Source organism: Cimex lectularius, unplaced genomic scaffold, assembly GCF_000648675.2.
Source record: "Cimex lectularius strain Harlan isolate CLEC.00 unplaced genomic scaffold, Clec_2.1 scaffold140, whole genome shotgun sequence".
Classification (NCBI taxonomy): Eukaryota; Metazoa; Arthropoda; class Insecta; order Hemiptera; family Cimicidae; genus Cimex; species Cimex lectularius.
The window spans coordinates 808,119-836,084 of NW_019392728.1; the positions used below are offsets into that span (position 1 = coordinate 808,119).

At 33.0% G+C, this 27,966-nt stretch overlaps 1 protein-coding gene across 3 annotated transcripts; it reads right to left on the reverse strand.

The window, feature by feature from the left end:
* Nucleotides 1-562: 562 nt before the first annotated feature.
* Nucleotides 563-27,965, reverse strand: LOC106665255. 3 transcript variants are annotated; one of them, XM_024226752.1, is made up of 5 exons: nt 27,456-27,965; nt 18,721-18,799; nt 17,962-18,639; nt 17,543-17,603; nt 563-5,311 (listed from the first exon to the last, which is right to left on the reverse strand). In XM_024226752.1, exons 1-5 carry the CDS (start codon nt 27,653-27,655, stop codon nt 1,497-1,499), a joined length of 4,833 nt encoding a protein of 1,610 aa, XP_024082520.1. In that variant the 5' UTR covers nt 27,656-27,965; the 3' UTR covers nt 563-1,496. The 3 variants fall into 3 exon arrangements, with proteins under 3 accessions (XP_024082520.1, XP_024082521.1, XP_014247041.1); XM_014391555.2 differs by lacking the exon at nt 563-5,311 and adding an exon at nt 14,626-17,199; XM_024226753.1 differs by lacking the exons at nt 17,962-18,639; nt 18,721-18,799.
* Nucleotide 27,966: the final 1 nt, after the last annotated feature.

The following is a 27,966-nucleotide window of genomic DNA, read 5'->3' on the forward strand; positions in this document are numbered from 1 at the left end:
TTCTAATTCACTTTTTTCTCGTTCTTTTTTATTTTTACAGCTTTCTATCAGTCACCTACTCTCACCCACTCACTTTTCTATCACCCTCTCTCTCTCTTTCTCTTCATCATTTTGTAACTAACTTTTCCTTTCTTTTTCTATATCTCTACTCTCTCCTTTTTTCACTTTCTGAATTTTTATCAATTACCTACCCTTACTTTTTTCACTTTTTTCTCTTGTTCTTTTTTATCTTTATAGCTTTCTATCAATCATCTACTCTCACCCATTCACTTTTCTCTCTCTCTCTTCATCATTTTGTAACTAACTTTTCCTTTCTTTTTGTATATCTCTACTCTCTCCTTTTTTTTACTTTTTGTATTTTTATCAATTACCTACCCTTACTCTTTTCACTTTTTTCTCTCACTCTCTTTCTTTTTCTATTCGCTCTTTCCCAATTTTATACCTTTTTTCTGTATCTCTATTCTCTTTTTTTCTCTTATTTTTATAAACTACTTACTCTCACTCCTTTCACTTTTCTCTCTATCTTGCTGTGTGTCTCAGTCAAATAAATAATTGTACAAAATAAAGCATAAATTTTTATTACATTAAATAAATATTAATTTGAGTGTACATAACATATTACATGATTCAATTACTGTGTCATTAAAACTAGTTGAAAATCAATGTTTCTTTGATTTGAAGTTCTTAGATGATCACAAATTAATGTTATTTGATAGACACATTTATACAATTTGATCAAAATGTTTGTAAACAAGTTCGAATATTTGAACACCATTTTTTCATTTTTCTTCAAGTATTAAATCGAACTCTTGAGATTCGATCTATAATAAGAAATTACACACTTATAAACATAGCGCACAATTTTTTTAAAGATTCAATCGATACATAAAATATATCACTTCTATTTTCATAGAACATCTTGACTAGAGCCGTTACAATTGTAAAAGTCATAAATGTCTCTAAAACATTGTCTATAAAAACATTGTAATAAAAACTTTAAAAAAAATATTTTCGCTTGAAAATTGTTGACAGACAAGACAGACAATGTGAACAAGTGGGTATACAAAGAATAATTTTATGTTGTGGATGCTGCAATTGAAAAGTGATGGTTTTGTAGAAACTAACCAAAATTGGCTTGTAGTACAGCACTGTCTGCCTTTTATCAAGCAAAATTAAGCATAATACATAACACACAAAATAAAAACTCTATTTTAAACAATTTAGTAAATGTATTGTAAATTGACTAGTATAAACAAAAAGTATTTTAAATGGAATACAAATAAATAAAACTTTGTGAGATCACAAGAAGTAACTATACATAGAAAAACAAATGAGTAAATCTTGCAAGCGTATTAATTCAGGTAACTGTACTTTTGTCTAGTATGCATTTCAACTAATAATTTTAAATTAAAACAAATTGAACAGATAAATTAATATCTTACTATGTGAAATCACAAGAAATGTAAATTATTTACTTAATGCTGAAGAAACAAAATTCAGTTTTTAAAACACACACTACAATTATGTATAACTTTCTTCATTACTTCTTTTGCCCGATCAAATGAAGTGAAATGCTTTTTGAAAAGTGCAATAGATTGTTCATACGGTATGTGGCTAGCTCCTGTCGTATGAATTATATGACAAAATTCTCCGATACTCTCTTGTCGTACAACTATTCGAACTTCACCGGCGGTTTCAGTATTTTTTTCACAAAGCATGGCCCCTTTCAATAGGTATTTTGAATCGACAGTTTTATCATTTGTCTCAAGCCTTTTAATAATATCGTTCAATTCTTTAATTTTTATTTGCTCCGCTCTGATTCGGCTTTTAAAATCTGAAGGGTCTTTGTATCGACTTGAATGAATTCCAGTGGCCACTTTAGTATCCTTGTCTTTAGAATTTGTTGCATCTTTTAATTTAATTTCATCTTGTGCCCTACTCTCATTTGAGGTCTCAGAAGCAGCTTTTTTGTTTGTAAACTGAATTTTTGTAACAAGTTTATCATTAACTTGATGGTTTTTTGTTCTCTCGTCCCTGACTTTTAAATCATTTTCTCCTTCTTTTCTTGAAACATATTTTTCAGTTGGAACTGTATCAAAGCTTTTACCAAAATCCGTTTTTAATGGCTCACCCCAACTTGTACTGGCTGGAAAATCCTTTCTATCCTTATGATTCGATACTTTTTCATTTTTTCTAGGAACTTGCTGAATTGAATCAAAATTGTCTTTGTTTAAAGTTTCAAGATCTTCTTGTTTACTTTCTGAAGAATTTGGTTTGCTAATGTGTTTTAACATTTTATTGTTTTTGTCGTATTTGCTAAGATCAATTTCTGTTGATAATTTTTTTGTAGAATTAGAAGGCCTACGTTTATACAGTAAATTTTTTTCTCGGTTTATTTTTTCTCTAAGTGGATCCCATTGGCTCGTATATGCATCATGTTTGTCCCTATTCTCCTGTTCTCTATCATTCTCGTAATTATAACCACTTTCATCATGATGTTTCTTATTTTCTATTCTTGAACTGCTTGATGTTTCTGTGCTACAAAGCAGATTGGGTTGTTCATTACTTGCAATTTTTCTTTCATGTAGACTAGTTTTTTCTCTAGTTCTATTTTTTACAGCATTATAGGTTCTAAATTTGTTGTCGCTGTCTTTTGCAAATATAGCCCAATCATTTGCTTCAGCATTATTGCTATTAATTACTTGAGAATTTTGACTCTCTGAAGGCTCGGTGTCTAATGAATTTCCTATATCATCAGAATTTAGTTTATTTTTCGGATGGCACTCTTCACAAGATTCAAATAAACGATCGGCCAATAGAAAGTTACAGTATTTCGCACTTGGTGTGAAATTGTTTTTCAGAAAATTGAAAAGTTTGAATTGAGACAAGTCATGTTTGTCTGAATGGAGAGCTTGTAACAAGTCTAAACATTCAATTGACTCGGGGAGAGCAGCACGCAATTTTTCCCTAACATCTTTTAAACAGAGAATATCATTAATTAATAAGTATACGCATTCTGGCTTGTTGGAATTCATGTCTTCAATTATTTCTTTTGAATAGACATTTCCTTGAGCTTGCATAATTAACCTTGTAGTACATTGGAGAGAAGATAGCAATTTAGAAAAATGTTTTTCTTTTGATGAAAAATCATTGCACAAACCACTTGTTCCTTCCCCTAAATGTTCAAATTGAGGAAACTCTGTTTTGTTGACATTATAATAAGGCCAAAAATACATTTCTTGCATGGATTGAGAGGTTGGTACAAGTTTTGAATTGGACGAATTAGATTCAACTGTGTCTGGTGGATGCAAATTTGTAGCTCCTGAGTGCCATGGCATATATCCTGGATAGAAACTAGTTGGAAAAAAATATACTGATTGCGAGTAATAAGTAATATCAGGTGTTATCTCATTGATACATATATTTTGTGGCTGAAATTCCCTCTGCTGCACTTGGTCTGTTTGGATTTCTTTCTGAGTGCACTCTGACTGAGATTCCCTCTGCACGCTCTTTGATTTATCAGTTATCTGTAAGCTTTCTGATTTAAAATTGTTCTCAAGTGGCATGTCTCCCTTGACTCTCTCTGGCAGTTGTTTTGTCTGCAAGTTCTCTGACTGAAAATCTTGCTGCACATGGTCCGATTGCGTTTTTTTCTGTAAAGTCTCTGGCTCAAATTCCCTCTGCATACTCTCAGACTGATCGTTCTTAAAGTGAAATTTTCTCCCCCCACTTTCTGTTTGAAATTCTCTCAGCACACTCTCTGGCTGCTCTTTTTTCTGCAATCTCTCTGACTTAAAATCTTGATGTACACGCTCTGATTTCCTTTTTTTGTGTAAGGTCTCTGGCTGAAATTCCCTTTGCATACTCTCAGACTGATCTTCCTTAAATTGAAACTTTCTCCCCCCAATTTCTGTTTGAAATTCTTTCAGCACATTCTTTGGTTGCTCTTTTGTCTGCAATCTCTCTGATTGAAAATCTTGATGCACATGCTCCAATTTCTTTTTTTTGTGGAAGGTCTTTGGCTCAAATTCCCTCAGCAAGCTCTCAGTCTGATCATTTGTCTTTAAGTTCTTAGACTGAAATTTTCTCTGATCACTTTCTGGTTTAAATTCTTTCAGCACACTCTCTGGCTGCGCTTTTTTCTGCAATCTCTCTGACTTAAAATCTTGATGCACATGCTCTGATTGCCTTTTTTTGTGGAAGGACTCTGGCTCAAATTCTCTCTGCATACTCTCAGACTGATCGTCCTTAAATTGAAACTTTCTCCCCCCAATTTCTGTTTGAAATTCTTTCAGCACATTCTCTGGTTGCTCTTTTGTCTGCAATCTCTCTGTCTGAAAATCTTGATGCACACGCTCTGATTTCCTTTTTTTGTGTGAAGTCTCTGGCTCAAATTCCCTCAGCAAGCTCTCAGTCTGATCATTTGCCTTTAAGTTCTTAAACTGAAATTTTCTCTGATCACTTTCTGTTCGAAATTCTCCCAGCATACTCTCTGGCTGCTCTTTTGTCTGCAGTATCTCTGACTGAAAATCTTGCCTTTTTTTCTGTAAGGTCTCTGGCTCAGATTCTCTAGGCATGCTCTCAGGCTGACAGTTGTTTGGCGCGCTTTCTGGCTGAGATTTATTCTGCATGCTCTCTAGCTGTTGCTGACTCTGCTCGTTTTCTGACTGTAATTCCTTGAGCAAGGCAAGCTTTGCCAGAATATCCCTCAGCACAGTATCTAGCTTAATTTTCCTCAGTGCACTGTCTTGCTGAGCTTTACTCTGCATGCTCCCTGGTTGCAGATTTTTCTGTGTATTCTCTTGTTGAATTGTACATTGCACGTTCTCTGGCTGCATTTCTTTCTCGGAGCTCTCAACCTGAACTTTGCTCTGTGTACTCTCCGGCTGAAATTTATTCTGCACACTCTTGTTCTGAAGTTTTTTTTGGGCACTCTCTATTAGTTTTTCTTCACATACTGTTATTGGCCTGTTTTCAACATTAGTCAACATAACTGGTAGATTTTTGTTCAATTGAATTCCTTCGGTAAGGAGTTTTGAAGCTTTTTTATTATTTGGAGGTTCAAACATTCTAACAGAAGGCCAGACACGTGCTCCCTTTATACTGTTGGATAAGCCCGTCGTGTACTCCAGAGATGGGTGGCCTGCAGGAAACCAGCAATTTTTCCGGTAGAAAATTTTTTCCACTGGGAATGGAAGAAATGCCCCTTCTCCAGATGTTCCCTGGCGTCGTATCCTTGAAACGAGTTGTTCACAAAGCCTGACAACCTCCTTCTGTTTGTGCTGAGGTCCATTTACGTACGTTTTGCTACCTGTTACAATTAATAAAACAAAAATTGGCATTTGAGTTACAACTTTTCAATGAAACGATGCAGTTACTTGCAAACATAAATTACAAGTTCAATTGTAAAACCTTAAATTAATATCAAATTGACTACTATGAAAGAAACAAGTAATGTTAATTAAATGGACATTACAGAGCCAGCTAAAATGTAAAGATGGTGGTTTATGACTAGCTTGTTCAATCAATTATAAAATTTTAAATTTATTTAATAATTCACTAATTTCGTGGTCTGCTTGACCAATTAATATATTACAATTAATTAAGGTTTTTGGTTGAGATAAAAAAGTTAATGGCACGAGCGGGATTCGAACCCACGAACTTCAGCTAGATACGCCACTGCTCTACCACTTTAGCTATCGTGACCTCGTGACCGCTCGTGCCATAGACTTTTTATCTCAACTAAAAACCTTAATTAATTGTAATTTATTTAATAAAGTTGGATAATAAAGTATGGAAAAGCAAGTAAGTAAAAAATTTCCTGCAATTATTTTGTGTTACTCGATACAAAACAATAGATCTAATGTGTTTAAATACTTTGAAATCAATTTGTTAAACATTTAATTGGTTCTACTTTTAATAACTTTCAAATAGTGAATACCATTTGAATTGTCTTCTAATATATGGAAAATTAATTTATCACATTATATTGGTGGCCCTTGAATTCATGACGTTGCCAGATTTTTTTTTTTTTTCTGTTTGACTAATTATTTCTAAACAACGCTGAATCAAAAAATTAACGTTGAATTTGCTCACATTTAAAATCTGTTCACATATGTGTTTGAAGCTTAAAATTCATTGAAATAATGAAGGAATGTAACAATATTATAAAAGAATCTTCAGAAGGACTTAAAGGTCAACCAGTAAAAAAAAATAAAAAAGAACAAAAATACTATAAACAGTTTATTGGGAAGTCATATGTACATACATTATTATAATATTATTACAATATTACATATTATGTATTACGTATTAAATATTACAACTAAAAATTCAGTGCTTGTTATACAATTCAAGTGCAACAAAGACAAAGAAGATTCATGTTTTCTACTTGAGCTATTTTTCAACCACAACACATTTGATAACAAATAATACATACAGTCTTAATTATCTAACCAAAATTTTGTCAATTTAGATCATTTTCACAAATTCAACTACCCCTTACAATTAGAGAACTCCCATTCAAGTGATGTAACCATTTGACTTGGAAAAATAAATTATAAAGTATTATAACAGCAATTTTTTCCACAACAAGGTTGGCCCCACTCATATGCTATTTTTACTGGATGATAACTTACTTTGAGTACTTACTAATGAATTTAAATAATTTTTTTCCACATCTTTTTTACACTCGACTGGATCGGTCCAAACAAAAGAACTAGCAAAATTAATTGGCTGTTGTCAAGTCATTTAACTGTAAGTTTATAAAAACGGATCATGAATGTTTTAACACTAGGATAATCTGTGGTGCCTTGGTGAAGTTTTCCTCAAATTTACACAGTCTTTTCATTGGTGAAGCTGTTGTAGTGTATGCATGTGTGGCTTTTTCAATTTTATAACTTTGAAAAAGTTCATTGCTTTGATTTTCCATTTCCTCGACATCATAATTTATTTATGTTGGCTCGTCAAATGTCGGCAAATCTATAAACTTTTCCTGTCTTAGTTCCTTTCCCATTTTTATCCTTTTCCTAGCTTAACTTTTCCTATCATAGTCATACTAAGCAAAATAGTAAATGTTTATTGGAAATGTTCAAGGTATTTTTGAATAAAGATGCATTGATCAAAAATTTTTAAATTTCTTAAAATCTCCACTAGGCATTGTATCACCCACCTTTTTATCTTGAGTTTTATATATTGTACTAGTGTATATCTTATAACAATTTGTTCATGGCACGCCCAAAGTGTAAAGGTCTAAGGTTGAAGAGGAATACCAAGATGGCATGGCACAGCACGGCGGATTTCGGTCTCTGTTGGTACTAAAAACTGCTTTTCTCTGCTACTTCCAAATGGACAAAAATGCTTTGGATCTTGCAGGTTGCTGTTCCAGTATTCTTCGGCTGCATAACTATCTTCTAGGACGTCTATCACAAGCATCAAACTCCTCTTTTTTTCACAATTTTACTACCACAATACTTATTTATTATTGTAATCTTTACATTACCGTAAAATTTCTTTCAAAACCATTTTTGTTTTGCAAAAAAGAGTCCTCCTCTTTTCAAGAGAAAGCCCTGAGGATCACATCCTGACCTTGCTTCAATCCCTGCAAGCTATCTGTATTTATTATTAAATTATTTTATGTTTGCACAACTTTTAAATATTTTATTAGTTCAATGTTGTAAAATACCTTGTCAATTAATTTAATATTTCATTGTTCTATACCCTTTCCTTCCAATTTTTTATTAAAACTATATGGACATATAAATATGATAACTTACATATTATCTGTATGTATGCATATACTGGATCATACTTACAAAATTGCTGGTTTAGAGAGAGCGGATAACTAAGGATTACTGGAATGTTATAATTTTTGGCATTAAACAATTTTAAATAATACTAATAATTACTAAACTAATTTTAACATGAAAAAAATATTTTGGCCTTTAGAATTGAAGGATGAGCCGAAAAACATTTAAGACAACTTATTTTTGGATAAACATAATTGTGGAGAATTGAAAAAGTTGAGACGTGGTAAAAAAATAAAATATTCCATGTATCAAATGTACTAATTTAAGATTTAAGGCGAAAAAATTACTCATGGCATTTGGTATCCAAAGAAAGACCACCCCATCCATATACTAAATGCTTTTTGAAATCATCTTCATTTTTAGATTGATTTAAAAATTAACTTATAACTGTAGAGTTAGCTAAAAAATTATTTAATTATGTATGGCATTCATTAAAAATAAAAACTGTAAAAACGGCGCGTAAAACCAACACTTTCGCAACACTGGTAGGTCGTGCGGGTTTAGTATACTTCACATAACTAGCTATGCTTTAGTGTAGCTTCATTTAACACAAAAAAATTGTCCTTTAGAATTGAAGAATAAGCCGAAAAATATTTAAGCAAACTTATTTTTAGACAAATATAATTGTGGAGAATTAAAAAAATTGAGACGTAAAAAAATAAAATATTCCATGTAGCAAATATATTAATTTAAGATTTAAGGCGAAAAAATTACCCATCGCATTTGGTATCCAAAGAAAGCCACCCCATCCCTGTATTGTAATGCTTTTTCAAATCATCATGTTTACAGCTGTAGTGTACCTTCATTTAACACAAAAAATTGTCCTTTAGAATTTGAAGGATAAGCCGAAAAATATTTAAGCAAACTTATTTTTAAACAAATATAATTGCGGAGAATTAAAAAAGTTGAGACGTGGTAAAAAAAAAAAATTCCATGTAGCAACTATATTATTTTAAGATTTAAGGCAAAAAAATTACCCATGGCATTTGGTATCCAAAGAAAGCCACCCCCTGTATTGTAATGCTTTTTGAAATCATCTTCATGTTTAGATTGATTTAACAATAGTTCAGAAGGTTTAAAAATTAACTTTTAATTTTAAATAATTAGCTAAAAAATTATTGGAATTGTAATATAAACAAAAAACATTAAAACAACATTAAAAAACATTAAAAAACAACTGATAGATCACGCGGGCTTAGTGAACTTTACAATTTTGTCAACTTCAGGCTATTTTGTTAAACTTCCTTGTATTATATTGCCTTTTGAAATTATCTTCATTTTTAGATTGATTTAAAAATAGTTCAGAAGGTTTGAAAATTAACTTATAACTTTAAAGTTAGCCAAAAAATTATTCGATTTGTAATGTAAAAGAATATTAATTATGTATGACATTCATTAAAAGTAAAAACTGTCAAACGGCGCGTAAAACCAACACTTTCGCAATACTGGTAGGTCGTGCGGGTTTAGTATACTTCACATAACTAGCTATGCTTTAATGTAGCTTCATTTACCACAAAAAAATTGTCCTTTAGAACTAAAGGATAAGACGAAAAATATTTAAACAAACTTATTTTTGGACAAATATAATTGTGGAAAATTAAAAAAGTTGAGACGTGGTAAAAAAAATAAAATATTCCATGTATCAAATATATTAATTTAAGATTTAAGGCGAAAAAATTACCCATCGCACTTGGTATCCAAAGAAAGCCACCGCCTGTATTGAAATGCTTTATGAAATCATCTTCATTTTTAGATTGATTTAACAATAGTTCATAAGGTTTAAAAATTAACTTTTAATTTTAAAAAATTAGCTAAAAAAGTTATTGGAATTGTAATATAAGCAAAAAACATTAAAACAAAACTGATAGATCACGTGGGCTTAGTTTACTTTAAAATTTTGTCAACTACAGGCTATTTTGTTAAACTTCCCCGTATTATATTGCTTTTTGTAATTATCTTCATTTTTCTATTTATTTACCAATACTTCAGAAGGTTTAAAAATCAATTTATAACTTTAAAGAGAACATAAAAACTTCGAATTTAATTTAAAATACAAACTGTAAAAACGGCGCGCAAAACCAACAGTTACGCAACACTGACAGGTCATGCGGGTTTAGTATACTTCACAATATTTTTAACTGAAGGCTATTTTTTAAAACTAGTTTTTTTTTCTTTTTTTAATTGCCCACTAATGCCACGCAAAAAAGATCCCAGGGGTTGGGTTCCACACGCTAGTTTTATATTAGCTTATTTTTGTAAATAAGTAAAAAATGCAACTCTAAATAAATAAGCTCAAAAACATCAGCACATCTCGATTTTTGACCAGCTGGCTAGAAAAAATAACTTGTAAACTACTCCAACTCTTTGTCGAAAACAAGATTTTATATACATTTTTCTTTTAATTTGCATTCTATTTTAATGTCCTTCTTTGACGTACACTTTGACATGTAATTGTCCATGGGCAAATACTGTTTTTTTTTCTTTTAATTTATAATCAAACCTATTTTCTCAAAACTTTGTCCTCGTGACTTATTTATGATCAATAAGCAAATACTAGACGGACTGGAAATTGCAACCATTTCAAAACAAAATTCAGTATCTTCTCGTGTGTCTAAATATATTCGAGGGATTCGCTCAATATCTCCATTTTTATTTCCTGTTAATATTTCACTATATCATCCTATCAATTTTTCTTACAATCAAATGAGCCGTTACACAAACTGTCTCCTATGCATACATTTCTTAATCCTGTTTTTAAGTGCAGTTCGGCAAGAGGAAAATGTGCCATTGATTGTAAATATTCAATGGGAAATATCACTTGGTGCACTTTCATTACCAGCTTTGTCACTATCTATTGACTCAGCATAATCTATGGAAACGCATTTAACAATTTTCCCTGGTAATGGTTCATAATAAGATGATTGGTTTTTTTCACCTCATTATTTCTAGCTGCTAATTTAGCTCCTATTAATAATTATTTCTTTCTCAGATAAATCTAATGGATAAAACCCTTCAATTAAATTATCACATAACATTTCAAGGTTTTTACATTATAGCATTTTTCAGTCAAATGAAACTTTTTTTCAACCAAATGAAACTTTTTTCAATCAAATGAAACTTTTTTTCAATCAAATGAAACCTTTTTTCAATCAAATGAAACCTTTTTTCAAGCAAATGAAACCTAATACCTAATGATAATAATTATGTAGAGTAATAAATAAAAGATATTATAGTACTAACAATAATTTTTATGATGATTGAATATTAATGTTACAATAATTGAATCATAAGGCTTAGGTACAAGAACGTTTCTTGTGACGATCACATTTTGAATGCTGGGATTTAGGGAAAAAAGTTTTGAATTGGGATTAAAGATGATAAGGAATCAGAACAGATTGACAAGATTATTTTTAATGTTGGAAAACTGTAGGGATTTTTCTACTGCTAGGAGTTCAGCTGTGCAATTACTAGCTGGTTCTGTTAATCAGAATTTGTATTTTAGCTCATCATCAGGTTGAAGGGTTTCTACAAACGCATCTCTCGACATGAATTGCAAAAGTGAACCCGCTGATACCCTGATGATGAGCTAAAGAGCTCGAAATCCGGACTGTTGTGAAACAACTTACTGTGAGTAGGAACCATCTTTTTGAAAAGGATTGAACTCCACCCCACTCCATCATTTATAATTTCTATCACAGAAAGTTGTTGCTAGCTCAAAAACACTTTTCTATCCTACTTAATTAAATTTCGACGGGGTGGATGTAGAAAAGTTTGATGAATACGGATCTTCACAAGAAACGTTCTTGTACCTAAGCCTTACGATTCAATTATTGTAATATTAATATTCAATCATCATAAAAATTATTGTTAGTACTATAATGTCATTTATTTATTCCTCTACATAATTATTATCATTAGGTTTTAGGTTTCATTTGCTTGAAAAAAGGTTTCATTTGCTTGGAAAAATAGTGTCATTTGGTTGAAAAAAGGTTTCATTTGCTTGAAAAAAGGTTTCATTTACTTGGAAAAAGGTTTCATTTGATTGAAAAAGTTTCATTTGGTTGAAAAAAGGTTTTATTTGCTTGGAAAAAGGTTTCATTTGATTGAAAAATGCTATATAATCTATCTAACAACCAATCTGAGAATTTGACTGAACTCCATCCGCATGCATAATCTTGTACAATTTGAATGGCTGAACGTTTTTCCATAAATACTATTTTTTGAGCATGCTTCATAAATTTGTCCTCATGGTTCTTTTTTTTACACCTGTTAAAACCTATCGAAAGTCACCACCTGGCAAATGCACGATCATCGTTAAAAACATCTCTAAATGTATTATCGCTAGTGGCCTATACAGTTTAGGGAATCATCGACACTTCATCACAGATGAAAATTTCCGCTTCTTGGAGTGCCTGTTTCATTTTATTTGGCCGGTTTAGTGGGATGTGGTCTTTCAACTAAATTTAACAGTAACCCGAATGTATAGTCGTCTAGAAAAAAAATTGTATCTGGTGGCCCTGAATTTGAACCCAGGACCTTTTTACTTTACAATGGAGGGTTGCAGTATCAACAGCTTAACTGTGACCACTTCATTTCTGAGACCTTGTGTGTTTAAGTGTAAAAAAAATTTGCAAGAACCATCCTGATTTACGATATGTAATTTTGTCATTACCGATCATTTTGGTGTGCCTAACCTCGCCGGGTTGTCTGTATACGCCGTCACGAACAATTCATAGAAGTTGAAAATATGTACTTTTTTTTTGTTAACATGTGGTTTGTAATACAATTCGACATGCTCTCCCTGACAATGAGTGATGGGACTTCTAACAAAGTCACCACTAAAGATGGTGAAAAGCTAAAACGTGTCTAACAGTACAAAACAGTGAGGTAGGGAGACCAAAAAGTTTATGAACACATGCATATTTTTCGCATTGTAGCTTGATCATCCTCTGAGGTCAGCTTATTCTCAATTGTTTTCTTTGTCTGATTTGTTTCAGCATTTGGCCATCTTAGTCAGCAGCTATGAAGACGGTAAGAATAGGCAGAAGAGGTCACCCCGCACTGGCCTCCACAATATCTACTATTATTTTTTTAAAGTGTATCTGTTTAATAAAGTTTGGATACGTAAAGTAAGTCCATAGTTTTTTTTTTTTTTTTTTTAAGGTAAATCCAATGAAAATTTCAGGTACTTGTAAATAAATTTAATAAAAAATATAAGAACCATTTTGTTCCACTACCTGTTGCCATCGTTCACCAATTTTGTAATTCCCTTCTCTATAAGTTTTCTACCATCTTCAAGGGAAGTAAATTTTTTCTAATTAATAGAGTATTGAAGAGCTCAGAATAAATGAAAATCTGTAAATGCAATGTCAAGCGAATACGGTGGATGGGGTAGCTTATAGCCAAGATCTAACAATTTCTGGCAGGTTAACCTGGTGGAAAACATCCCCTTGGGATTAGCCAATGCTGTTCATCTTTGGTCAATTGCTGATTTTAATCACTCCAATCTTGTGCAGTATACACTAAAATTAACGGTTTGGTTAGGCGAAAAAAGCTCATAAAAAGCACCCATTTCCAATCTCACCACATGCACGTTACTTTCTTTGGATATAATCTCGATTTTGGGGTTGTGTTTTCCTCAGGATTTTCCTTCCTGAACATTGCTGTAAAGGACCCATTTTCATTCTCAGTTATCCATATTTTTAAAAATTGGCCGTTTACATCCAATATATGAAGGAATCGCAGATTGAAACATGGCCCAATAATTCTTCTAAATCAGCATTGTATGTTGATTGGAGAAACATATCCAGCTACTTTCAGATACACTTGTATGAAATATGTTAAATATCTCTATCTTTTTTTTTTTTTTTCATTTAGCGTGAGTTATTCAAGACAAAACTTGAATTTGGCCATAATCAAGAGTTAAGGATGACCTATGCACATTGTGTCCTCCAATTCAAAATTTCTGCTTTTGAACAAAGCAAACCAATTACTTTGGTGCTTTCTTCTAAAAGATTCAACGCAAATTTTCCTAGTAGTTTGATCTGCGGTTTTTCCAAAATAAAACCTAATTAACACGTTCAGTGATGGTGAACTGTACGCAAGTCATGGTACATATCGTTTTTAGGAGTGGAAAATTTTTGGAGGAAGGAGAGGAAAAATTCAATTATCAGGTTGCACTGAACATGTTAAAAGATAAAAATCCACTTATTTTTTCCTCCATTTCAACTTGACAAAACACTAAAAATGCGACATCTTGAACGAAATTGAATAAAAATACTTATAATTTTTTTAAGAAAAATTTTATGGTCACTAAATAATACTGCTTGAAAACACAAGAAGGAAAAAATAAAATTATTGAAAAAAATGCTACAAACTTATTTGACAAGCTTAGTTTGTTTTCTTTGCATTTTGGACATTGCCTGTGTAGAAATCTGCAAAATATGCCATTGATTTAACAAGTTCTTGATTGTGTCGTAGTTGGACTTATGTTCTTGTTAATCCGATTATAATTGCAATGGCAAATTAAAATTATAATGAATAACGTCAACGCGCAGTTCAACTTAAGTCTATCTTTTATGTGCTTAAAAGAGTTGAAAAAGTAGAAAACTATCTATGGTGAAACAAAATAACTCTCATTTTTTGGTTTACAGAAATGTATTAATACAAGAAAAACATTTCATTATAAAAAATTAATCAATTTTGTTAATTGAAATGTAAAAGAAAAACATCTACGTTGATATAAAAAAATCCAGATATCCAACAAAAAAGAAAAAGGTAAATTAAAATAAAATAACAGAAAAATACTAATACAATTTTTTGTCATTTATAATTCTCAATTATCTATAATTAAAAAATATACATCAATAAAATATTTTTGAACAGGTAATTCAATTTACTCTACAATTCTGACAACTATTTACAACTTTACTGAGAATCTCTTCCACTCCGTCTATTGGAATGAAGTGTTTTTTGAACATGGCAATCGATTTTTGATATGGAGCATGCACAGTAGCCATCGTATGTACAATGTAACAGAAAGACTTGATATGGTCCATATCAGCGACAATGCGAATTTCCGAATTGCCGTTGATGTTCACCTTCTGGCAAAGCATCATCCCTTTGATCAGATAACAAGGATTGACTGTTTGATCACCGCTCTCCAATTTGTTTATGAGCTCCTTCAGCTCATCACTGAGCATTTGTGTGTGCCTCACTCTTGCTTTGAAATCTAAAGGCTTTTTTTCACTTGCGTCATCTTGTTCTACTGGTTGGATCGTATCATTTGTGGTTTCTTCATTTGTAGAGTTGGTCTTCTCTTCAGTAATTGTTTCCGCTTTCTTTTCAGAATCTTTATCATCTTCGATAATCACTGAGGGAACTTCTTTCGAGGAATCACTATGTTTTTCTGTCTCTTCGACAATTTGTACTTCAGTTAAGTCAATTGTTTCCTCATTGTCATCATATAATTTTTGGTTGAACTGTTTTTTAGCTTGTTGGCGATAGATATAGAAACTATCACCAGATCTTCTCCTATCAGATGTTTCTTTTTTCTTAGAATCACTTAAATTGGCGTCTTGCTGATCGTCATGCTCATGACTATTTTTTCTTTCATCCAACTGTTTATGTTTACCGGATATATCGCTTTTCTCTAATTCGAGATCTTCTTCTTTATCTTTTGACTGTCTTGATTTTAAATTGACTTTTATTTTAGGCAAAACAAGAGCACCAGGTCTTTGGGAGAGCAATTCGTTTTTCCTTCTTTCACTAGAATGACTTCTTGTCCTCGGTCTCCTGCACTCTTTACAGTTCCGCAACACAATGCTAATGTCGTTTCTAACATCCCTTATGGCAAAAAAACACTTTTCTACAATATTTTCAAGCTCCGTCAAACGTAACTTATGGTTTGCATTGTGTGCTGCTACTAAACATTTGTAAATACAAGTCTTTGGAACAATCACTTGAATGCACTTGGAATTTTTTCCATCGTTTTCAATCCTACAAAGCATGTCATTCACTATAGTGTACATACTTCTTAAAGCATTATTTCCACTCATTATTCTATACTTTATACTAGCGCAAGTGTTCTCGTTCAGTTGAAATTTTTTAAGTTCTTCAGTGGCTCCTTGAATGGGAGTGAAATATTTGAAAAATTTTTTCCTCAGAGGTTTCAACTCCTCCTCCAGTTTTTCATCTTCAGAGATCGTATTAACATGATAAGGAGTCGACTGTGTAAAAGGATTGATGAAAGGTTGTGAAACACCAGGAATGCTTGGATTTTGGATATTGGTAACTGGGTTTTGAATGGGCAAAGGAGCAAGGGTTTGGTTTAAATTTATTTCGATATTAGCAGTATTAGTAGGTTGTACAATTTTACCAAAATTGGCATCTGGTGTAATCTGCTTTGCATTTGCTGAGACAGGAATCAAATTGGTACAGTTTTGATTTAAGTTAACAGGTGGCATGACAGGATTCGGCAAATTGGGTTGGATGTTCCATGTTGGATTTGAAAAATTTGGGTTCATCCAACCCATATTTGGGTTTGGCATCAAGGGCTGATTCCAATTTTGATTGAAATATTCAGGATTCGGTTGTGGAATGTAAGCGCCTTGATACAGATTTTGAGGTACATTTGATAGCATGTTAACAACTGGGTAATTTAAATTACCTTGGGAAGCAGGTGCTACAATCTGAGGATGGACAGGAGTAATGGCAGAATGGGGCATTTTCAAAGGAGAATCATGCGACTTTGAATGATTTCTCTCCTTGCTCTTTTTGCGACTCGATTTCTTTTTTGATTTACGGTCTCTATGTCTTTTGTCCTTTTTCGCCTTTTTGCTTTTATGACTATCATCTGGTGAATTTGAATCGCTTTCCTTAGAATTTTCATCGTGTTTGTTCGGAAAAGGCCGATACTCGATAGGAACTCTCGCATTCGACGTTTCGTTAATGTGTTTTGGATATATTCCCCAATATTCAGTTTTAGACTGGTTCATTGTCACGTTATCGCTTTGTAACTGTGCATTGCTCCTATCTTCAGTAGTTGCCAGTTCGGATAAACTCTTTCCAAACTTATCCCAATCGATCATCTCTTTGCTTAATTTTCCTAGGCTTTCAATTCGTTTATCCATTTCCACAGCGACAGGTTCTTTTGGCTTGGGCAGTTCGACACTCGAACAACACCAGATTTTCTCCTCCGTTTCAAATGCAAATTCTAAATACGGGTGGTGATTGAGCATTTGGCTTCTCGTGCTCCAACTCTGGGGAATAGGGTCTGGAATAAAAGCCCCCTCTCCATGCAACCTCTGCTTATAAAGCTGAGATATTTTCCTTTCACATTCGGTCACGATCTTTGTTTTTAACACAGGATCTTCGGTGTGCCTTTTGCTACCTGTTATAATCAAGAAAACTTAGTTTCAATTCTGACAAGTGATTAATTATACATATACACACTTAATATACTGTGTAAATAACCTGTGTTGTACTAACCAAAAAGCTGAGAAGAAATTTTAGAAAAATCCAAAATGTCATTAGAATAAGAAATATAACTACCACCAACAAAAACATTTTCATAATGAAAAAATTTATTTTAGTTTATCTGTCCTATACCTGTGAAATGTGTTGCGATACAAATGAAAAATATTTGTCAGCATTGTGCCTTCCAATCACACATTTTATTGTTCCAAAAGCCGGGGAAAAATATTTAATTTAAAAATATTCAATATGAAGCTTACCTGTACTTTCCATTGCGGCTTCTAGAAGACTGCTCAAACTAACATCTTTGTTGTGTAATAGCTGTAATAAATGTTTTCAAAATTAAAAGTTATTTAATAAAGAAAAGGCATATTTTCAAGCAAATACATCGTTTTAAAATGGAAATAAAAATATTGGGGAAAGTTATATAACGGAAAAATCTTTTATTCTTTTAACCAAACTGGTTCTTGACAAACTATCGTATATTTACATAACAAAATATTTATTATAATATATAATAAACAAAATAATAAAAATTGTCATATTTTAATTATGCACTACAAAAAATATAAATGCTATGGTAATGGTTTGTTATTTGTGTCATGAATAGAACCTTTCGGATCTATTCTAATGTATTTTATCAATTGAGGAAAAGGATAAAGTAAATTTTAATACTTACAGAAGAAATAAAGTCACTTTCTTTATCTTCTATTTTGTTTTGTCTTGTTTCATTTGGAGGCTTCTCTTTAAAAGAAGATTTATCTTCTTTTTTCTTATAATCTGAAAGAGATGGAGGCGGTGGGGGGGTTGGAATTCTTGTACATTTCTTCCATTCGCTCCTGTCAATCACCGGAGGTGATTTCTCTTTCACAAAATAATTATTTGGCTTATCATCAGTCGGACCAGGCCATTGCCTTTCGATATTATTCTGAATTTCTGATGTAATGACAGCCAGATCGTGCTGTTCTAGTCTAAGTCTATCATCGGATTTTTTTCTGTACAGCGTTTGCCTTTGTGATAAAAGCGGCAAGTCCATCGGTGCTCTATCTCTAAATTGGTATTCTGCCTCGCCCATCAAAGACATCGATTGAGGCATCGTCCTTTGCTGAGCACTCGACAAATGTTCGAATGATCTCTGAAATGTTTGAGACATTTGCTGCATATTTGTGGCCATTCTCTGAGGTGAGTCTAACGCCATGACTTGTCTTCCTTCATCCATCGATTGTCTTGAATAAGCATCGACGTTCCTTGTCATTTCTGCGTTGGCCATTCTAGTATTCCTCTCCCTCATGTGTTCGGGGTCATACCTCATATTTGAATAACGCATTGCTGAATTTATTTCACTTGCACCCATCTTCTGAAACATTTAAAATGTTTCATTAGAAGTTTTTTTTAACCTTCTATTAGACATAATGACAGTGAATTCCACAATACATACTTCATTCAGATTAACGGATCTAGAATATTTCTCAGCTGGTTCTTGATCATTCATTTCTGAAGGCCTTTTTCTTTCATCCCTAGAATTTATTACTAACATTGTCAAACAGTTGTTACATGTAAAATAATAAAATATGATTTACAAACTAATCCACTTTAGATAGTCAGCACCCCAAACAAACAATTATTCAACGCATTAAACAAAGTCGAACGTTGTACTATTCTCATTAAAAATCAATAGCTTACATAGTAAACTAGGGTATATTGAAATATCATAAAAACACGAATTAAAATTCTAAAAATATTTTACTGAAAGATGTATATGTTTTTCACTGTGCACTTAGATAAATAGATGATATTTATGTAACATTTTGTAGCTTATTTATGTAAAATTCCTCACAACAAACGATCAAAATCATATCAACCATGATTTTTGTGTGTTTCACGACAAATTCTTTAATCAAATTAAAAGATATATCAACCAATTCATTGATGACATATTAGCAAATTTGTTTGTGCAGAAAATGCTTTAAATTTTATTTACCGGACATTTTTATTTGCGTTTTAGGTACATAAATTTTTTTTTTAAATTGGGGGGGGAGTAAAAGTTAATTTGGTGGGTTAGATAGAAGGTCATGAGGCCATCGTCGTTTTAAATGGCGTGGAGGATTGTAAGGGTGAGATTTTGAGGAAAGAGTTAGGGCTAGTGAGTTAGGATGGAGGGAAAGTTTAGAGTGAAAAGTGAAGAAGCGTGTATGGATAAGATCTTTCACGAAAGGGATTTTAAGATCATTATGGATCGTTTGATTTGTGACGTAGAAGGGAGCATTGAGGATACGTCGGAGAACTTTAGATTGAAAAGACTGAATTCGTTGGATATTGGATGATTTGGCCGAGCCCCACAGCTCGACTCCGTAGGTCCAAATAGGTCTGATTAGTGTTTTGTAAGTGGTTAGTTTGTTATGTATGCTTAGTTTTGATTTTGGTCCAAGAAGGTGTCTGAGTAGTCCATATCTTTTGTTAAGTTCTTGCCGTTTTAATCGTGTATGTGGGTTCCAAGTAAGTCTACTATCTAAGTAAAGCCCAAGGTAGCGGACTTGGTTTAATGGTGGTATTATAAATGGTGGTATTATACATAAAAATTAAGTATGAAAAGTCACAAGCCAGAAAAATTGGCATATGTTTGATGATAATTATCATAAACTTAGGAATTATCAATGAGTCAAGATAAATTCTATTCTTGTTTAATTATATGTTCAAGTAATTCACAATATGTTTTGTTTATAATTAAATGATAAAAGAGGAAAATTGTTTCTCTACATTTAAGAAAATACTGGTGATCAACAAGACTTTGTAGGTTAATTTATATTTACTGATTTTGCTTGTTCTTTTTGGTTTTGATATGCTTTTCTCTTGTACTGAAAGTTTAAAAAAACAAGTCTACAAATTACTTCCTATGTAATTTAATTTTTTTTAATTTATTCACCACTGAATAGTGGATATGGTCAAACCTTACAAACTATTTTCAAAATAAAGAGTTAAATTTAAAAAAAATTGTTCCCCCAAAAAAAAAGTATTTTATTTATTTGGCTAGGGTGTTTTTTTTAACATGCATGCAATGTGTTAAAAAAATGTTATGTACATGGTGTTACTTTCAGAATTAAGGGACTGTGGAGGAGAAGTGATTAGGGGGTGCTACTTGTATTTGCCATGCTAGCGGTTCTGGGTTTGAATCCCAACATAACCCTTGCAATTTTAATCATCAAAAATTTATGAATGAAAATTAAAAATAAAAACCCGTCTTTTTAATTGAGAATAGTACGACCTATTCTCAGGAATTGGATACCTTTGAAGGTCATCTCCAAACTTTGAACATGTTCACATATTCCATCAATCAACAGTCACAAGTTCTACTTTGTTTTCTTTTAGAAAATCCTTTAAAACAGGAAAACACTCCACCTTTTCATGCTCAACAGATTCATCCCAAAACTGGATTTTTCTTTTGAAGGCGCGGTATTTGAAAGTTTTGAACACATGAATGCATCCAAAAACTTCATTAATTTTCATGAAGGACAGTATACATTGTCATTTATCATCATTGAAAACGTTGGCCAATTTGACATTATTATCCATAACAGAGATAAGATTTCAGAACATCCAACAATCAACAAGTGCTTTCCCAGCCACCTCCTCACTTCTTTATGGAGAAGCAGGGAATGATGAAAGCTTCCCATACCATCATCATCAATCGTCATAGTATTGTGAAAAGTCAAGACTTCAATGGCTCTGACTTAATACAATTAATAATTTGAATAGACTCATCCAAAATTTTCTTAAAAGAGGCTTGCATTTGTTTCATAGCTATGTCTGTGGAAAACACAAAGACTGCTGCTGCGACACTTCGATTTAAATTTAATTTTAATTAATATTTTTATGTAAGCTTTTTCATTTCAACCAAAACCTTACATAAAAAGATTAATTAATTGAAAGAAGTAATTTGGTCAATAGACAATATAATGGATTTTATTTTAATCATCTGATCATTTGGTCAGACATTGCTTTTGCACCTTTTTAAAAAGATTGTTCCTACTCCCAGTAAGTTGTTTTGCAACAATCCGGATTTCAAGCTTTTAGCTCATCATCAGGTTGAAGGAGTTCTGCAAAACAACTTAAATGTAAGAACTATCTTTTTAAAAAGGATTGAACACCGCACTCGCTCCATCATTCATCATTTCTGTTGCTTTTGCACTGTTCACACATGAATGCAATTAGACCATGGAATTTCATTAATTGTAAAATCATCCAACAAACAGATAACCTCCTTGAAGCCAACTCTGCGACGTTTGGAGGAAAAATGAATTGAGTGAAAAGAAACCAGCGATTCTGTCACGTGATTTGATAAATCAAATATATGTCTTTTGACAGTTTGATTGTTTGATAATGGCATCAAACATATAAGTTTTTGTCATGCATGCAAGATACAGATTTACACATGATTTTATGAGGGTTTCAGTGGTGGTATGAGTTTTTGCATAAGTTTTAATGAAGGTAAGAGAAGCTTCCTCATGAAAACATCAGTCTATTTCTCCCAGAGTTCTGAGTGTGGGCCCTCCCTCAAAATGGCGATGCAGTTTAACTGGAACCATTGATCTGTTTGGAAGGACTTTCGTGCAAATCACGCAATGAGCTTTATCCTCATCAGCCTCTATAAATCACAAATCTAAGTAGCTGTTGTGATACTAACACTTTTTAGATGTCCCACTTCCACTGGCTATTTGATCTGCACCTATTCAGAGACATGTAAAGTTTGAGCATGCTGGATCTGGTGCTTTATCTAAAGGCTGTTCTTCATCTGGCTTGTCGTCAGTAAAATCCTCATTAGAAGGTTGTCATGAGTTCAAATTCAGTGCTTTCCTGGCTGTATAGGTGATGGAGAAAATATATGCTTTCTCAAAAATCCTGACTTCAGCAACTGATCCATATTGGAGTAAATAACTGGTCAATGAAAATGACACAAATAGGTAGTACATTCACGAGAGATGTTTGAGCAATCACATTATCGAGAAACAATGGCTTTTTCCAAAAATTCTGTGGTTTTCCAGAAGCAGCAGTTCCTGGTAATGAAAGATTCCAGTATCAACAATGAAATTTCAGGAAACTGATGGACCATCCAATCAAGTCCCATAGGTCTCATTTACCTTACCTATTTTGTTGTGGTGTACAAAAATAAACATAGAGTGAATAAATAAAAATAAAAAACAATTAATTAAGGTTTTTTAGTTGAGATAAAAAAGACAATGGCACAAGCGCGATTTGAACCCACGATCTTTGGCTAGATACACCGCTGCTCAACGACTTGAGCTATCGTGACCTCGATCCACTCGGACACCAACTTCTCATCTCACCTTTTGAATTTTCCCTCCTTTTTGCCATTTTTCAAACGTCGTGTAATCGGATTGGATTCTCAACAACAAATGAAATGGCCACGAAGAGCTTTAGTGAAGTATACTTCATTTTAAGTCATTAAATTCACTAGTTTCGTGGTCCGCTTGACCAATATATTACAATTAATTGAGGTTTTTTATTGAGATAAAAAAGTCAATGGCATGAGCGAATAATTGAAAAATGGCAAAAAGGGGGGAAAATTCAAAAGGTGGGGTTGAGATGAGAAGTTGGTGTCCGAGTGGATCGATAGCTCAAGTGGTAGAGCAGCGGCGTATCTAGTCGAAGATCGTGGGTTCAAATCCCGCTCGTGCCATTGACTTTTTTATCTCAACTAAAAAACCTTAATTGATTGTAATATATTAATTGGTCAAGCGGACCACGAAATTAGTGAATTTAAAAATAAAAACATTCATTTTCAGTACTCATTGTTATTGTTTTTTAATTGTATTTATTCATTCTACTTTATCTTTGTAATTATTAATTTTTTTAAGTTCTCACAGACCCTCTAGGTTAGGGTAGGCATACCCCCAGGGGGCTGGGGACCACAGTTTGGGAATCCCTGGCATAAATGATTTAAAAGGTATTTATGTAATGTTGGTGTGGTACATTATCACCAATGAATGAAGAACTCGAGGAAAGTCAAACAAGAGCCAAAATAAAAAGGCAGAACCTGACAGGCAGAGCCAAAGGCATTTCTCTGAAAGAGGTTAAAGTATTTTGTTCTTCTTCCTTGAATTACTTCAACATTGTGTACAATATACTAATCATTTAAAATTTTCAGTATATCCCTATTTGTTGTGCCCAATCAAGTCAAATGATAACAATAACAGCTTGCTGTTCAGCCCCAAGTTGGATAGTGTACTGCATTGTCACAATTGAATATTTCTCTATTCTCCTAGATAATATGGATGTAACTGTGACCTATCTAGTTCATTCCAACTGTGGCTTTAGGAACCTATGAAAATGTGCAGATAATTTAAATAATGTTAGATGGTACACTACATTGACAGTATCATCAAAGAAGAATTCCATACCATCTTAGGTTAATTTTGATTTTTATATAATTTAATTTGTGTCGTAGGAAGTTCACAATATTCTACACTAGCAGCAGAAACCGATGACCTAACAGAGCAAAAAGGCGGTTCAACACTAGCAACAGAAGACACTTAAGTTGCAGGTTGAGTACGACAGTCATTCCAACCGTGTTTTTATTTATTATGGTTCTATTATGTTTATTTATTTATTTTCATAGATATTTCATTTGTTCTAGAAGACTCCTATACTAATAGAACAATTAGGTTTTTAGGATTTTGACAAAGTGTCAGAGCCTGAGGTATTTCTGTAAAAGTGATGAAAGCGGCTTGCCAGTCTACCTCGAGTTACTTCAATTATATGTAATATGCTAATTATGTTAAGTATTATTGTGCTGATGTTTTGTACTTTGTACAATTGAATATCAATGCACAATTTGTAATAGGTAAATGTGTCTGTGGAATGTTGGATGGTGTACATCACCGTTGAATATACCCCTATTCTCATAGGTCATTTGGATGTCGAGAATTGTAAATACTTTTATTTCAACTATGGCTTTAAAAACTTGGGAAAATGTGCAGATTATTTAAATTGTGGGTTTGTTGGAAGGTATACTATACATTGATGGTATTACCGTTGAAGAACATCATAGATCAAAGGTCAATTGTGGTTTTTAGATAATTTAATTTGTCCCATGGGATGTTCATGTTCTTCACTAGTGACAAAAATTGATGTAATCAAACAAAGCTAAAACGGTGATTCAACACTAGCAACAGATTATTTGGAGATCGTGAGATGCAGTTTTGTGTGATGTAGGTTTAGAAAAACATTTTCTTTATCATGCCAACATTTCTATCCTTATGTTGAACCGGCACACGGGCACTATGGGTCTGTCTTCAGTCGCGGGATTTTTTTTGTTTGAATAACTCAAACAAAAAAAATCCCGTGAGTGAAGACAGACCCAGTAGTGCCCGTGTGCCGGTTCAATATGAGTTTGCCAACTCGCAGACCAAACCTCATCATCTACTATTTCTATCCTTATTAAGATCATTTTTAGGGCCTGGGATTTATAAACATTGTTCAAATTATATAAATACATGTAGGATGTGAAAAAATGAGTTTATACAATGCTAAAAATTTTAGTTTCAATCAAAGTATTTGTACTCACTCAAAGTGTTTGTTTTCTGTGTAGATGTATGTATATACATATAGTGTATCTAGATCTACACTATTGACAGAAACATATAGATCATAACAGATAAGAAAAGAGATTCAACACTAGTGACAAACGGCACTTGAGTCGCATATTGAGCATCACAGTCATGTCCCACTGTATATACTAATTATTCCAAGTCTTCTATGTATATGTTTTTTGGTTTGCACAATTGTCATTTGATGCCAAGTATTTTGTCAAATGTAATAGGTAAAGGTGTCTATGGAATATTGGATGGTGTACTGCACAATCACCATTGAAGATTCTCTTGTTCTATTCTCTTTGTTGGAAGCTATACTATACATGATGGTATCATCATTGAAGAACATCGTAAGTCATAGGTCAGCATCATAGGTCAATTGCGACTTTTAGATAATTTAATTTGCCCATAAGATTTTCATGTTCTACACAAGCGACAGAAATCAATACAACTTAACAGATCAAAAAAGAGATTCAAACAAAAGGCACTTGAGTCGCATATTGCGCACGACAGTCATATCCAACTGTGTTTTGATTGAATAAGGCACTATTGTGTTTAATATGTTGTTTTTTATACATGTTTTAGAAGAATGTCTTCTACTGGTAGCACAATTAGGTTTTTAAGGAATTTGAGAAAGTGCCATAGCCTAAGTTGGTTAAAGGACCTATCTGGTGTTACTTCATAATTGTGATAATATACTAATTGTACAAAGTTTTCTATATATACCAATAGAGTTTTGCACAATTGTCATTTGATGCCAAGTATTTTGTCAAATGTAATATGTAAAGGTGTCTGTGGAAAATTGGATGATGTACTACACTATCACCACTGAAGATATCCCTATTCTCTTTGTTGGAAGCTATACTATACATGATGGTATCACCATTGAAGAACGTCATAGGTCATAGGACAGCATCATAGGTCAATTGTGGCTTTTAGATAATTTAATTTGTCTCATGGGTGTTCTTCACTAGCGACAGAAACTGATGCAATCAAACAAAGTAAAAACAATTGTTCAACACTAGCAACAGAAGACACCTTAATTGTGTTGTGCATAACAGACATGTCCATGTGTGTTTTGATCAATTAAGGCACTATTATGTTTATTTATTTTTTTGTAGATGTTTTATTTGTCCTAGAAGACTGTCTTATACTGATAAAACAATTAGGTTTTTAAGGACTTTAACATAGGCTTGTGCCATGAGATGTTCGTGTTCTATACTATCGACAGAAACCAATGCAACATAATAGATAAGAAAAGTGGTTCAACACTAGCGACAGAAGACAATGCTCTGGCTTAAGGTGGTTGAAGCAGCTTGCCATTCTATCTGGTCTCACTTCATACTTGTGATTATATACTAATTGTTCAAAGTTTTCTAAGTATATCGATATATATTTTGTGAACATATTTTTCCACAACTGTCGCTTGACGCCAATTATTTTGTAAAATGTAATATTTAAAGGTATCTAGGGAATATTGGATGGTGTACTACACCATCACCATTGAAGATTCTCTTGTTCTATTCTCTTTGTTGGAAGCTATACGATGATGGTACCACCATTGAAGAACATCATAGGTCAATTGTGGCTTTTAGATAATTTAATTTGTCCCATGGGATGTTCATGTTCTTCACTAGCGACAGAAACTGATGCAATCAAACAAAGCAAAAACGATTGTTCAACACTAGCAACAGAAGACACCTTAATTGTGTTGTGCACGACAGACATGTCCAACTGTGTTTTGATCAATTAAGGCACTATTATGTTTATTTATTTTTATAGATGTTTTATGTGTCCTAGAAGACTGTCTTATACTAATAAAACAATTAGGTTTTTAAGGATTTTAACATAGGCTTGTGCCATGAAATGTTTGTCTTCTACCCTATCTACAGAAACCAATGCAACATAGCAGATAAGAAAAGTGGTTCAACACTAACGACAGAAGACAATGCTCTGGCTTAAGGTGGTTGAAGCAGCTTGCCATTCTATCTGGTGTTACTTCATACTTGTGATTATATACTTATTGTTCAAAGTTTTCTAATTAAATCGATATATATTTTGTGAACATTTAATGTTTTGCACAATTGTCGCTTGATGCCAATTATTTTGTCAAATGCTAAAGGTGTCTGTGGAATATTGGATAGTCTATTCTCTTTGTTGGAAGCTATACTATACATGATGGTATCATCATTGAAGGACACCATAGGTCATAGGACACCATCATAGATGAGATTTTCATGTTCTACTGTAGTGGCAGAAACTGATACTACCTAACCGAGCAAAAAAGCAGTTCAACACTAGTGATAGAAGACACTTGAATTGCTTATTGAGCAAGATCATGCCCAATGTTTTTTGATTGACTGAGGTACCAGGCAATTCTGAGACGTCTGCATCAGACCATACCATCAGACTATGACTATAGTACTGAACTGCATTTAGCAAATCAATAATTGATTAATGTAACGCTGATTTGTTTTTGCCTAGTTGTCCTAAAAGGCAACAGACTGTGAACTTTCGCAGTTTTTTCTACCAAAGTCGGTTAAAATTGTTATTATGTAAATGTTACCTTCGGGACGGTGACGATTCTGCCCATCGCATGTGGTTCTTGTGCCGGCTCCGTTCACCTTCGACCTGGCGCCCTTTCAGATTCTCCACAAACTCCTGAAGTTCGCTTTTCGTCGGGATGAGAGGCTTCTCGGTCCGGTTGGGCCCGGGATCTTCACCGGCCCACTTGCGAGGACCCGGGTCGTAGAAATTTCGGTTCATCTCCTGGATTCCACCGATTACGATTTAACGTCGGAAAAAAGATCGACCGTAGTCAAAATCGTCTTCTTTTAAATTAATTCCAGTCATTTCATAATGGCCACTGGACACACGGGTTAAATAAACTAATTGTAAAAATCGTCCAATTCTATTGAACCCGTTTACGTTAACATTTGTTTTTAATTTTTTGTATTTGCAACAATTTACTTGTTGTTTTTTGTCTGAATAAATAAACAATAAACACTCGTCTTTTAAATTCTAATCGTATCAGTTTCTAACTCACAGATTAACAAATCATTATCTCTATACATATC